This window comes from Euleptes europaea, chromosome 9 (genome assembly GCF_029931775.1).
Source record: "Euleptes europaea isolate rEulEur1 chromosome 9, rEulEur1.hap1, whole genome shotgun sequence".
Taxonomy (NCBI): domain Eukaryota; kingdom Metazoa; phylum Chordata; class Lepidosauria; order Squamata; family Sphaerodactylidae; genus Euleptes; species Euleptes europaea.
In genome coordinates this window covers 53,337,637-53,352,334 of record NC_079320.1, presented here as the reverse complement: position 1 = coordinate 53,352,334, position 14,698 = coordinate 53,337,637, and the positions used below count along the sequence as shown (strand labels likewise).

The 14,698-nt window shown below is 45.0% G+C and overlaps 1 protein-coding gene across 2 annotated transcripts in view; it reads right to left on the bottom strand.

Moving 5' to 3' along the window:
• Window positions 1-11,117, bottom strand: part of GALNTL6 (polypeptide N-acetylgalactosaminyltransferase like 6) — a 620,684-nt gene extending 609,567 nt beyond the window's left edge. For both annotated transcript variants that reach the window (XM_056855291.1, XM_056855292.1), the window contains exon 1: window positions 10,962-11,117. In XM_056855291.1, coding sequence (XP_056711269.1) covers window positions 10,962-11,099 — 138 coding nt within the window. In that variant the 5' untranslated portion in view covers window positions 11,100-11,117. The remainder of the gene's footprint in view (window positions 1-10,961) is intronic.
• Between the last annotated feature and the right edge of the window lie 3,581 nt (window positions 11,118-14,698).

Below are 14,698 nucleotides of genomic sequence, written 5' to 3'. Positions count from 1 at the left end.
TACCTTTCCAGTGGAAAGACCTACCACAGGAAAAGTATGTGGCCTAATTATTTATTGTTGACTGTAATAAAAATGTGTGTTTGAAGCTCTTGTACATAATCAAGGTACATTTTGCAAAGACAGCATGAGAACTGGTATAGCATTGTGGGATAAGAACATTAGCTGTGCTCTATTCAAATAGTGCACAGTCACATGGAAAACACTTCTTTTTCAGCCCAAGTCTATAAAACAGTGTTAATAATGCTTACAGGGTTGTTGTACAGTTGCCCAGTTACCAACTCCAGGTTGGGAAATTTCTGGAGCTTTGGGAGCAGAGCCTGTAGAGGTGAAGAAGAAGAGTTGGTTTTTACATACCGACTTTCTCTCCCTTTTAAGGAGACTCAAACAGGCTTACAATTTCCTTCCCTTCTTCTCCCCACAATAGACACCTTGTAAGGCAAGTGGGGCTGAGAGAGTTCAGAGACAACTGTGACTAGCTCAGTCACCCAGCTGTCTTCATGTGTAGGAGTGGGAAAACCAACCCTGTTCTCCACCACCCTTGACCACTACACCACACTGAGAGTTTGGGAGCCTCCATGAAGCCCACCCTCCAAAGCAGTAATTTTCCCCAGGGGAACTAATCTCTGTAATCTGGAGACCAATCGGCTGGAGACTGGTTGGCTACCCTGGAGGTTGGCAATCTTAGGTTGTTTGTATGAATGATAAAAACAATGTATGCAAAGGAGCTCAAACACTCAGGGCAAAACTAAAGGAGATCTATGAGTTCATCTCAAATCATCTGATGAAAATTGAAAACCTTCAAGAAAAAGCACAATACCCAATAGACAATAAATCTAATATATTATAAGCACACAAAAAAGGTAAAAACATATACAGTGGAATAAACGAACAACAAGATATCAGTAACACCTACAAAAAACAAGCTCGCATAAAGATCACAAGGAATGCTGATAGTTCAATCCAAATATACAAAATATGCAAATAAGCAAAGCTGATAGTACATGGAGTTCAAAGAACAAGGGGACAAGTGTAGCAATGTCCAATAAGGTGTACATCAATTATATAAACTTAAAGTATTTGACACATATCAATACAGTTTGCATAACATAAATCCAAAAATATTCAGTCTGCCAGGATTGAAGATAAGCGGTTCGTCAGAACGCGTGGTCTAGATCGTTGTGCCGTATTTCGTCATAGGCTTCATCAGCCACATCAACATATCATCATATATTCAATGCCATAATAGGACAAGATCAAAGGACCTGACGAGGTTCAAGTTGAATTGTAACAGCGGATGGCATGTCTAAAGATTAACGGGGGGAAAACCTAGCAGGATCCATTTTCAGCGGGCCAGCATCCATTACATCTTCATTCAAGTCGCCTCTGCTGTGACCTGGATCTTGTTTGCACACAGCACTGTGTAAATAAATTGATGCTTCATAACATCATAAATTGATGTTGCATAAGATGCTAAACTGGTGAACCGGGTTGCCTTCCCCACTCCTGCATATTAAGTCAGTTGGGTGACCTTGGGCTAGTCACAGCTCTCTTAGAGCTCTCTCAGTCCCCCCTACCTCACAGGGTGTCTGTTGTGGGGAGGGGAAAGGAAGGTGATTGTAAGCCAGTTTGATTCTTCCTTAAGTGGTAGAGAAAGTCAGCATATAAAAACCAACTCTTCTTCTTCTTCCTTTATTCCTTTAAGACTGTTAAATTCTCAGAGTTGAGTTTCTTATCAGGCCCAGCAGCATCTAGCCCTTCCTTCCATTTTTGCTCTTTCCAACCTGGAGAAGAATGCAGTTGAAATGGAAAGCTTGCTCACTACTTTATAATATTTTAGTTGGTCATGATAAAGGTTGCCACTGTTGTTTTGCATTTTAAAAAAAAAAGAATATCACAGCTACTTTCCATTTCTGCATTTCAATTGTGAAAATTATATAGAAAAATTGGGACTATCTTGGCTATGATGCTTGAAATCCTCAAGAGAAAGTGTTACATAGTGGTTAGTGTGTAAGGCTAGAGGTAAGGTTGCCAGCTCCAGGATGGGAAATACCCAGAGATTGCGGGTGGTGGTGCCTGAAAAGGGCAGAGTATAATGCTATAGAGTCCACATTCCAAAGCAAGCCATTTTCTCCCAATGTCGCCTGGAGATCAGTTGTAATAGCAGGAGATCTCCAGCAACCACATGGAGGCTGTCAACCTTAGCTATAGAGGGAAGACCCAGGTTCAAATTGCTTAGTATTGGCAAGAATAAATTTTGCCAGATATTGGAAAGGAGCAAATTCTATAAGCTTAAATATTTGGTTTGACAAAGTAAGAGAGATCTATGTGCTGATTAAATTAACTTACTATCAAAATAACAAAAACATAGAATAATTGGATAGAATATGGAAACCCACTATATCCAGGATGGAGAACACACTTAAAAGTTTAGATTCTGTTGGTGGTGGTTCATAAAGAGTGTGTTTATTTAGAAAGTTATATGTTGTATAGGTTTTATTAGTTGTATAAGTACTGGTCGAGTTTCGTTTATTCAAAGTTTTTTAATATTGTATATTTGTAATTTTTAATAAAATTAAAAAAAATTGTTTAGTCTGCCTCAGAACTCCCTCGGACAGTGAGTTTGCCTTCATCCAACCTACCTCACAGGGGCATTGGGAGGCTAAAATGGAGGACAGAAAAACAATGTACACTTCTTAGAGCCCTTGGAAAAAGAACTGGAGAAGAATAAAACAGACAGGAATACAAGAAGCCAAGGGATATGATTATCTAAAAGAGAATTATTCTGGGTGAGGGGGGAGAGAGAGAGAGGAAAGAAAGATGGGTCTGTAATAATGGACCCATAGTCATAAGAATGTGATCACTTGAAAGCCTCACTATAGTTAGCAGACATAGTAAAGTTACATTCTGTTATGTCACAAAGAATATCGTTTGTATGCTATGGAAGAGCTAGAAAAAATAAATACAGTAAAAACTCATTAGAGATTCACTGAAAGGATTCTGTCAAGGTTACCTAGCCATTAATGAATAACTACCAGATTAGTAAAAAAAAAAAAAAAAGTACAATAAGAGCAAAATTGGAATGTTATAAAAATAACTTAACATCCAAGTTCCTGTCTTGGGAATGTGCCAGAAAATATCTTTGAAAGCATTTTAAATTCTTTTATATGAATGCTCCAGTGACAAACAAAATGACAAAGAAGAAAGAGTCAGGATAAAATAAAATAAACTGTAAAAAAAATGTAAATAATGCTCCAAAGCACCAATCAGACTTTACAGGGTAATAAAAAAATAAAAAAAATAAAACCCACTTTCTTACATTTCTCTGGTTTTCATGGTGTGACAGGAGTGACTGGTTTATAAAGAACAGGAAGCACATTAATTTTTAGTTTGAAGCTTCAGATGTTATAGTTTGGGTTATCACTTTTTCCTGACAAACAACATTTTTAATAAGTCCGTATACATTTTTCCCCCAAAAATAATCTTATTGTGTAACCATCCTTAGTTGGGACTATTTAGCTTATTCAATATTATATTTAAACTAAAACAATGCATTTATTAATGTATTGCCATCACCTTACAGAAAGCTGGAGGCAATCAAACTAAAGAAGAAAACTATTAAAGAAAAAAATCGAATGAAAACTTGCTGGCAAATGATAACACCTACTGCACTCCATGTAAAATCGTGACATATTTTTGAAGTTAATCTAGGTTGTATTTCAACGTGATTCATAGGGGGAATGGCCATCATAGTTTAAGGAACACTTAATTGGAAGATCTTTGAAAATAATGGGTTTCTGCTTACTGGCCTGGATCCTACCAGATTTTGTATCAGTGAAAGAGGGGCACCCCCCCCCCACATGCCTTGCATCTAGAGTTGCCAGCTCCAGGTTGGGAAATACCTGGAGATTTTGGGAGTGGAGTCTGAGGAGGGAAGGGTTTGGGGAGGGAAGGGAAGGGACTCCAGTGCCATAGAGTCCAATTGACAAAGCAGCCATTTTCTCCAGGTGAACTGATCTCTATCGGCTGGAGATCAGCAGTAATAGCAGAAGGTCTCCAGCCACCACCTGGAGGTTGGCAACCCTGCTTGCATCTTAGGAACTGTATGGACTCAAGCTACATAGGTTGGAAGTTATGGTGAGGGGGGAAATAGGGCAACAGCAAGCAGAAAAACTGGCAGGCTCCAACTCTCTGTGATGAGCTTCCTTTTAACAAAATATTTGTGTTATGGAAGAGATTCCACAGTGTCTCTCTTTTTTTTAAAAAAAGGAAACCTCCTGGTTCTAGCAACAAACCATGACAGGCAGGTCACTGGGGGGCGGGGGGCGGCTTAGGCTGCCAAACAAAGACGACAGCAGCAAACCACAAAGCCCCACACAGAATTCTCCCACAAGGTACAATAACTTAGTCTGGGCTGCTGGTGGCTACTGCTACTCTGAAGATGGGATGCAGCCAAAGTAACCTGTTTGCACTAGTTACACCTAAGCCCTAAGCAACACACTAAGTAGATCTGAAAAATGATTTCTTAGCTGAAATCCAAGGAGCACTTTCTCAGGAGTAAGTCCCATTGAATAAAATGGGAGATGATCCCAAGTAGGCCTGCTCAAGATTGCTCCCTTTGTATATTGTACAGTTAGTTAATACAAATCTTGTAGCTTCTTCACGTGTTGTGTCTATAGGGTTGCCAGGTGCCCGGTGGTGGCAGGCAAACCCCCGGCAATTCGCCCCTCTGCCCGCCGACCACCTGAGGTTCAGCAGGCAAACATGCACACGCACGCTGCCTCGCGAGGGGCCTTTTTCTCTTAGTTTGAGTGTAAAGGGCCGTTTTACCACTCAAACTAAGAGGAAAAGCCCCCTTGCAAGTGAGTGGTAAAGGGTCGCTTTACCACTTAAACTAAGAGGAAAAGGCCCCACGCCAGGAAGTGCCGCGCATGCGCAATCGCGCCCACAGCCCAATATCCTCCTGCCGGAGCAGAGGAGAGACCTGGTAAGCCTATGTGTCTATCTTAATTAGGGTTGCCAGGTGCCGGCGGGCAACCCCCCGCCAATCCACCTGGCTGCCCGCTGACCAGGTGTCAGCAGGCAACCCGTGCAACTGGCAACATGTCACTTCCGGTTCACATCCAGAAGTGCTGCATTGCAAAGGGCCGGTTTCAACTCAAACTCCCAGTTCATTCCCAAAGTTGTTCATTCCTGTTGCCCTTTTCCAGCTCTACAATATCTTCTTCAAAATGAGACAAACAGAACTGTACAAGGTATTCCTAATGCAGCCACACCTTAGATGTATACTGTGTACAGTTCTGGGTACCGAATACTGTGTACAGTTCTGGTCACCACACCTAAAAAAGGATATTACAGAGCTTGAGAAGGTGCAGAAAAGAGCAACCAAAATGATTAGGGGACTAGAGCAATTGTCCTATGGGGAGCGGTTAGGACGCTTAGGGCTGTTTAGCTTGGAAAGAAGGCAGCTAAGGGGAGACATGATAGAGGTCTATAAAATTATGCATGGTTTGGAGAGATAATACTAGATCATGGGGTCATCTGCTAAAGCTGGAGGGTGAGAGATTCAAACAGATAAAAGGAAGTATTTTTTCACACAACACATAGTGAAATTGTTGAACTCCCTGCCCCAGGATGTGGTGATGGCTGCCAGCTTGGAGGGCTTTAAGAGGGGAGTGGACATGTTCATGGAGGAAAGGGGTATTCATAGCTATTTGTTGGAATGGATGCTGGTCATCCTGCATACCTGTTCTCTCTAGTATCAGAGGAGCATGCCTATTATTTTGGGTGCAGTGGAACATGGGCAGGATGGTGCTGCTGTAGTCATCTTGTTTGTGGCTTCCTAGAGGCACCTGGTTGACCACTGCGTGAGCAGATTGCTGGACTTGATGGGCCTTGGTCTGATCCAGCAGGGCCTTTATATTCTTATGTTCTTATGTATTTACAGACACTAAGACACTGGGTGTGTCGTGCTGCGCCTTGGCTGTGGTCACCACGCGGGTCTCTGGCCTGGAGGACGTTGGGGTTGAGACAATCTCTTCCGCCTCAGACCAATCCGAGGGGGAGTCAGAGCTCGACTCTCCCCCGGGTGTCGCCAGGGTGCCACAGGACACACCTTGCAGCACACCTCTGGCGTCAATATCCTCCCTGGCAGGCAGACTTCTCTGGCCTTATATACCCTCCAGGCCAGAGAAGTCCCTCCCAAGCTCCGCCCTTAGCCCTCCCCCCGGAAATCCATATAAGGGCTGGGAGGTTTCACCTCCCAGCCAGGATAAGTCAGGCGCGGACCACGCCTCTTCCCCGCCTGCGCTCACCTGCCGGACAGCTGGGTTGTGGGGAGGCCGGCCCCGGCTGATGCCCCCCAACCCTGCTCCCGTGGTCCCCTCCTCCTGCCGAAGGAAGTGCAGGCCGGTGGCCCTCAGCGACCCGGACCCAGCTGAGGCAATCTCGGCTCGCGGCTCCCTCGGCCGCGGCGCCTGGGCCGGCGAACAGGTGGGCCCCGGCTCTCTCGGCGGCGTCTGGGCCCATTTACTCCTAACCCCTGCTTCCTATTCTTTAACCAGTTACCAACACATCTTTCTCATGATTGCTAAATTTAATCAGAAGCCTTTGGTGAGGGATTTTGTAAAAAAAAAACTCAGAAAATATATAAATGCTGTGTGTGTGAGAGAGAGTGAGAGTGAGAGTGAGAGTGAGAGTGAGAGTGAGAGTGAGAGTGAGAGTGAGAGTGAGAGTGAGAGGCCATCAAGTCACAGCTGATTTATGGTGACCCCAGCAAGGGGCTTTCAAGGCAAGTGAGAAGCAAAGGTGGTATGTCATTGGCTTCCTCTGTAGAGTCTTCTTTGGGGGTCTCCCTTCCAAGTACTGACCTGCTTAGTTTCTGAGATCATTCTTCACCATGCCACCTTCCCTCTCTATATGTCTTTTACAGCTCTTCAAAAATGTTTCACTCTCAAAAAACTCCGAAACATTGGTGAGACACATGTTCCCCCATAGAAGCCATGCTGATTCTTCCTCAGCCAGGCTTGTTCTTCAACATGTTCGATAAATCTACCACCAATAACACTACTCACCAATTGATCTGGGGTAAACATTAGATTAGCAAGCCTGTCATTTCAAAAAACATACCATGAAAGCTTGCTCTTTTAAAAAAGAAAAAGTCCTTGGCTGTGTTCCAATTCTATGATAAGGAAGAAAATTGTGGTTGCAAATTGATCATCTACGGAAACTACCAAAACTTAACAACTCTTGAAGACATACAATCTGGAACCAGTAATTTTTAATTGCTTGTCTTAGTGACAATATAGACCTCTCAGTGAAAGCAGAGCATTTTGCCCATCAATGACTCAATCAACACACTGCTATTTATTTTAAATTATTGTAGCAGAAGAAATACTAACGAGTCACAAATAGACCTAAATAATAAAAACACCTTATGGTATACTCACCTTTAAGCCTCCAAGATTTAACCCTCCAAGGATTACTGTTGTCCTATATTGCTTCTTCTTATTACAAATGTGTGCATGTTCAAAAAACAACCAAACCATCAGCTGTTTTGTTTATAGCTTTTTTCTTCTACAACAAAGTTTATAGACAACAGTCAATGGATTGAATCCAAACAGCTTTTCCACTGCAGAAAAGTGGAGGATTGTTTCTCCTTCTGACCACCAAACAGGCTAAACTGGGACCTGAAAGGAACCTGAATGGACAAAATTTGTGTTTGATGGGGGGATGTAGAAAGGAAAGGAATTGGGAAATACTGAGCAAGAAAGCAGGCTGAATCCCACCCTAAATCAAAACCCATGCACAAGTTGAACAGCTCACAACATTTTGAGTCAACATGTCAAAACTTGCAATAAGATGAGGAACAGCTAGCTTTCCTTAGACGTAGTTACACATCAGTTCAATTAGTATTAAGTAAGGCATCAACTCTACAGTTAGGGAAATCAATGTCAGTGTAGTGGAACCTGTTTGGTATGCTGCCCAAGACTTTGGATCATATCTAATATCAAAACTCCTGAATAGGCAAAATACAGCCTACTTTTTCTGAGACTTTATGTTGCAGTTACAACTGTGATCTTTAAGTTGTACATTCTACAATATATCCATCTAAAATTGAATGATCCATTTTTTGAAGCTCAGATTCAGTACTGTTCCAATGAGAGCCGGTTTCAATGAAATTTAAATTAAAGTTAAACCTAGCAATTTTCTTGGCATAAAGAAGGGCTCCCACCACTTGTTGAAGCATATACTTGTGAGATTAAAATATGAATAAATGATGTCATATAAACACCTAGGAACCAAGAATCCAAATTTGTTGTATTCTCGCTCTTGCCCCCTGTACGCACCTTAAACTACACAGCAGAATACAAAAAACTAGCATTAACAATGGAAAACTTGTATCTTATCGACAAAATGTACACTGCTAAGCCTCATCTTGGCACAGAGTTTCCATTTATTACAACAAATACATTCATCTTCTCAACTATTAGCATACTGAATTATAGTTCTTAGAATAGATAACACTTTTTGTGGTGTTGAGGCCAGCTTAAAATTCATTAGGGCTTAGCCAGATGTTACAGAGGAGATCAGTGACAACAATCTCCCATGTTGCATTTATAAAGTTCAAATGAGCCACCAGAGGGGAAATATGGCATCAGAGAATTAGTTCTGCGGAAAGTGGCTAACTCTCTCCCCTACCCTCATTTTTCTCAATCTAATTTGCCACCCAAAGCTACTGTTCACCTCACACACACAATACACACACCTGTACAGCAGTGTTGAAGGTGCGATTTGGATCAGGGACATGGCATGGGAGCAGGAAGGCTTAACAACCCTACTGTCAGAAATCCTGACCACGGATCTCTTTAATTCGTATCTCATTTGAATCTTAGTGAGGAAGTCAATTGACTCTCATCTAGAGCAAGGAATAAAGTTATTCACATCATGTGAGTTGAAAAGATCTACTAGCAGGAATTCTCTTCTTTTGCATGTTCCATCAAGTCACTATTGAGAACTTTAAAGTCCATCCCTCATTGTCCATGCACTGGTTTTTAAATTGGCATTTGTTTATTCACACATTTGTTGCTCTACGACAAACCTGAACCTTTCCCCCCCTGTTTAAGATAATGCCAAAAGTAAACAGAAAACGAGAATATCTGAATCAGTCATTAACAGTGCAATCCCATGAAGAGTTAACATCCTTCTTTCCACTTGAAGACAGTGGTCTTAGAAGAACATAGCTCTGGTTATGATTGTACTGTCCAAAACACTCTTTAAATCATCATCTGAAAACCCTAAAAAGTTATTCATAATCAAATATTGCCAAACATGATATTGGCATGTTAGTAAAAAAAAAAAATACATATCACTTTTGTTCCAAAGGTCTTTACAGTCTTGGAATGGTTTTAGACAAAAGATGGATAAAATGAGTGATGTGTTATGAATCTCAACTCTTTTAAAGAAATACCTTGATTCAGAACACTTCATAACTTTTTTCTGTCAATACACACAAAAAGGTTTACAACACATCTTCACAGCTGGCAATCAATTATTTGTTCTGCATTCATGTGTCTTCTATTGACCAAAGTATTTCAGAAACATTCACTACATGCAAAGGATAAAATTCACTTGAGAGATGGTCCTCAAAATTAAAAAAAAAATTAATATATCAGTTGATAAGAGGATAGCAGGATATCCTGGTATCAGGGATAAAGTATCTACGAGATAAAATATTTCTGTATTTTTGCACTCCTTGTCCTTATATACCTCTGATGCATTTATAATCTATATGAAACATTACACAGTTAAAATAATGGAAATGCCTGCAAAAGAAATATAGCCTTTCCTAATTTATTAGTAGCAGTGATTTAAAGTTTTGCATTAAAGCAACTCTCTAAAAGGCACTTAATTTAATGCAAGTCTTATTTTGGTTTATGAGCTATACATAAACTTAACGAGTCGAAAATTATGACAAAAATATAGGTTATGTTAACTGCTGTTAATCTCGGATGATGAAGACGACCATAAAGTAGAAACTCTTAACAGCACATTATGATACCGAGCAGATAATAAGTGTGTGGAGGCGCACCTTTGCATACAGAGTCTGATTACATCAACACCACTAGACAAGAAGGAGAAATGGGTCACTCAGAAGTGTTAGTAGCAAGTTCTAAGGGGAAAAACACAAGTGACTGCTCTGAACAGATAAACTATTAGGTTAAGCTGTGAGACACTAAGGTTCAAATCCCCAGTCAATCCAGTGGCCTTCTGCAAGTTGCCATCTCTCTGTGTAACCAACCTTAGAGTACCTCAGTAGTGAAAGGGCAGAGGAAATAAGAATCACATAGCCCTCTGCACAAATAGTCTACAAAAATTGCTACTGATGATAATGCATTCAAATGTAACACAGCTATATTGATCAAGGTGCTCATTTCGACAACCACATCCCATTATATTGATATCACACCCATGTTGTTCCACGTAACTGCATTCTAGAAGTTAAAGCAGATAAGCAGTGTTTCGATTAGAAGTGACCTTCCAATACTCAGGCATACCAATGTTTGCCCATTTCCAAACTTCGGGCATCAAATTCAGCACTACTACAGACAATAGAGAATACCTACAGGAAAAGGAGGAGAACTGCATTCAATCTCTCAGACTCAATGAATGTTCAGGCAAGAGTTTTCCCAAAATCTCCAAGTCCACTACTATTACCACATTACAACTTGCTCTTACAACATACAGTCCCTCCCTTTCCAGATCACTTGAACCAACCTTCCCTTCTTTGTTAAGTTCTTCATCATGCGTTCCACATTTTCATAGGAAGACTACCAAGTTAAAAGGCTTTCAGCATCCCTGTCAATAGCCCAGCTTTTATAGCCACCACACAGATATTCTAACTTGCCCCTAAACACGTATAACTCACTTTGCACCCCTACAGTTTGGGATCTCACGCCACTTACCTGCTGCTCTCCCAGCTCTGTAGATTTCACCAGGTGTTTTTCCCTGTACAAAGACCAGAGTCCAATGTTTGGCAGGAAAATCAGAGTCACCGCGAACAACAACGTCATTTGCAGAAATCTTTTCTGTTTCCTCTTCATGGCCAATTGAAGTGGATGTCAGAGAAGGACCAAGGGCGATGGGGAATGTTCCTCTCCCTCCTTGGCGATGCGGGGAGGCTGGCTTCTTTTCACCTCTGCCTGACTGATTCACCCCCACAAGCAGCGAACAGAAACTTCAGCTCTGTAGCCAGCTTGGTCACCCCTTCACAGGGGGAGTTTGTAATCTACGGATCCAAGGCAAAGACAAGAGTTACCCAGGGCTTATCTTCGGCGCTGCCTGTTAACGACAGCCCTGCCCCATTGCTGGAGGAAACCCTAAAAGCCTATGAATCAACCCCCCCCCCCCATTCACACAAACCAACAGAGTCAATATGATTGGCTGCTGAGCTGCCGCTGCTGCTGATCAGAAGTTACAGACAGCAGTTGGGAGGGGGGAAGAAGGGGGAAAGGGTATCATTTAAAGAAGAGGAAGTGGTAAAGATGAGCGAGGCTCAATTGTCAGATCCAAGATTCCTCCCACTCGTTCCTTCCAAGAATGGGCAGTTGGCGCTGGCTCAGCCCAGCTTCTTTCCAGGGAGGAAATGGATCGCAAGGTGAGCCTGACCCCAGGACCTCCCCAGGAGGAGAGGACCCCAGTTTGAAAGCCAGGTTCAAACGCCCTCTCTCACCAAGGCGCAACAGCATCTTCTTCCTTGAAAGAGCATCCCTTTCTCTTCAGCATCCTCCCTGCCAGAAGCAAAGCGCTCTGACAGGCTACAGTTGGCACGACTTCGAATTCACACACACGGCAGAGGATACGATGCTGGGAGCCTTTGCCCCGCCTGCCCACTACAGGACCATCGCAGCCTCCGCGGCGAGGCTGAACACTCTCACCCCCCTAGTGTTGCCCGGGGAGAGGGCACCCCCAGCCTCCCCCAGCCCCATCTCCGGGCGAAAACGCAGGGGCGGTTTTGCCTCGGATCTGCCGCTCCCCAAATGCCCATGCCCTCCCTCTGAATTCTCAAAACTCTGCACGGCGGCGGATTTTTGCGCTTGGGGCATTTGGCTGGGGAAAACGCGCCTTTAGAGAGCGGCAAACCCAAGGCAAAACCTCCCATGCCGCGGTGCCCCAAAGCCCGAAGCGAGCCTGGAGAGACCCCCCCCCTCCTCCCCACCGGGGCCGCCACCGCCCCTCTCCCCCAGGCTCCTCTCTCCGCCGGCCTCGCCTTTCCGTCCAGAGATCCTGGCCGGCGACTTAACACGTGCGGGAGGCGCGATCCGGGCAGGGGACGGGGGGGGGAGGGAGGAGGGAAGCCCCCCTTACCCCGGACTCCCCCACACCCACACGCACAAAGGCAGGCATCGACGGGGGGGGGTCTCCCTGCCGACCCCGCGCCCCCCCTCACCTGATCCCCCAGCCCAAAGCTCCGCACCCCGGAGAAGGCGCTGCCGGGCAGGGGCGAGGGCGCTCGGCCGGGTTCCTCCTCCTGCGCTCCTCTTGCGCCTTCATGATCAGTCGTGCCCAGGCGGCGGCGGCGGCGGCGGCGGCAGCAAACGGGCTTCTCGGGCGAGGCAAAGGGGGAGGGTCGGCAAAGGAGGAGGAAGGGCGACTCCAGCCCAGCCGAGACCCGGCGGCCGCGCGGGGTTGGCCGGCTCCCCCGAGCCGCCCTTCTTGCTGCCTCCGCGGGTGGACGGGGAGTCGCCAGCCCAGGCGCGGCAGGCAGGCAGGCAGGCGGCGGCGGCGGGGCTCCCGGCGCGTCCTTGGAGAGGGGGACCGCGCGCCGCCAGAGACGCGCACCGGGGCCGAGGAGTCCTTAGGCCGCTAGACGCGGGTCGGGCTGGGGGGGGGGGGTTGAGGGAGGCGGCCGGGCTGCGGGGCGGAGGAAAGGCGCCGCCAGGGCCGGGGCCAGGCCTTTTTGCGCCCTGGGCAGGGCTAAGCACTTGTGCGCCCCCACCCCCCATTGGTAACCAGTTTTCAAAAACAGAGGTCTTGTAGGGGGAAAAAACAAAAGCGCAAAACTTTTTAATGTTCTAATTAATTCCAACGCATAGCAATGTTGGGGTACTCATCTTAAAGCAAAAAAGACATATAAATTGTCAATTCGCAGTGGGTAGCCGTGTTAGTCTGTTTGCAGTAGTCAAAAAGGGCAAGAGTCCAGTAGCACCTTCAAGACTAACAAAAATATTTTCTGGTAGGGTAGGAGCTTTCGTGAGCCACAGCTCACTTCTTCAGATACAGCTAGAATGTGAAATTGTCAGTTGCGGGTTTTTTTTCCTGAAGAAACTCATCTGGTTAAGACGGTGCCCCTCGGGCCAGTTCTGCGCCCCTCTAAGGTCTGCGCCCCAGGCGGCTGCCTAGTTCGCTAATGGTAGCACCCGCCCTGGGCCCGGCTGCCGCCGAGATGACCTTAGGCAGATGATGAGAGGGAGGGCGTCTTGGCCATCTTCTGGGCATGGAGTAGAGGTCACTGGAGGCTGGGGTGGGGAGGGAGTTGTGAGTTTCCTGCGTTGTGCAGGGGGTTGGACTAGATGACCCTGGTGGTCCTTTCCGACTCCATGATTCTATCAGATGCTAATTAGACTATGGCCTGGGCCTTAAGTACAAAGTATAATTGAGGTTAGAGAGAAGTCAATCTGCACCTGGGCTGTATTGCAGGTGGGCATTTTGGAATGCTTCTTCATCCCAACTCCCTCCTAAAATTTCCTGGCAGAGATTAGCTATACTTCTCGGATATACTGAGCTTGTACCTGTTGGAATGTCATATCTCCCCACAAACATTCTTTTGTGGGAGCCCCCCACTTGAGGTGGTCTACCTGCACTGGTTGTTGTGATGCCTCATTTGAGCTTGACGCTGATGGGGCAGAAGAACTTAGACCTACTAGTAAAAATGGATACTAGTCATGATGCATACCTATTATTTCCAGGATCAGAGGAGCATGCCTATTATATTAGGTGTCATGGAACACAGGCAGGATAATGTTGCAGTTGTCTTGTTTGTGGGCTTTCTAGAAGCACCTGGTTGGCCGCTAGGGTTGCCAGGTCCCTCTTCACCACCAGCTTTTTGGGGCGGAGCCTGAGGAGGGGAGGGACTTCAATGGCATAGAGTTCAATGGTTAAAGCAGTCGTTTTCTCCAGGTGATCTCCATCGGCTGGAGATCAGTTGTAATAGCAGGAGATCTCCAGCTATTACCTGGAGGTTGGCGACCCTTTTGGCCACTGTGTGAACAGACTGCTGGACTTTATGGGCCTTAGTCTGATCCAGCATGGCCTTTCTTACATTCTTATGCTTTAGACCCACCTAGAATCTTTCGAATGGACCCTCAGCTACTGTGCAGCCAATATTAGGGTGGTTGAGATCCATAAGCTGAGTGAGCATTGTGCTGGCATGTTCTTGTTGCTTAAGTGGTCCAGCTTAAACAAGATTCTAGGCCCTGTCCAAAGACCTAGGTAAAGTTCTTATTTTTTTTTTCATCCGTGTCAGATTTAAATCAAGTGTGCAGCAGGGGAGGGAAGGAACTTCCACTTGACAGGTAGAAAATCCTTCTGTCAGGGGAGATTTTCCACAAGATCCAAACCGCTGTGAATCTTTGTGTCCCTGCATGTTTTTGTGATTAACCTATGAAATACATTAGCATTCATATATCATAGGAAAATAAAG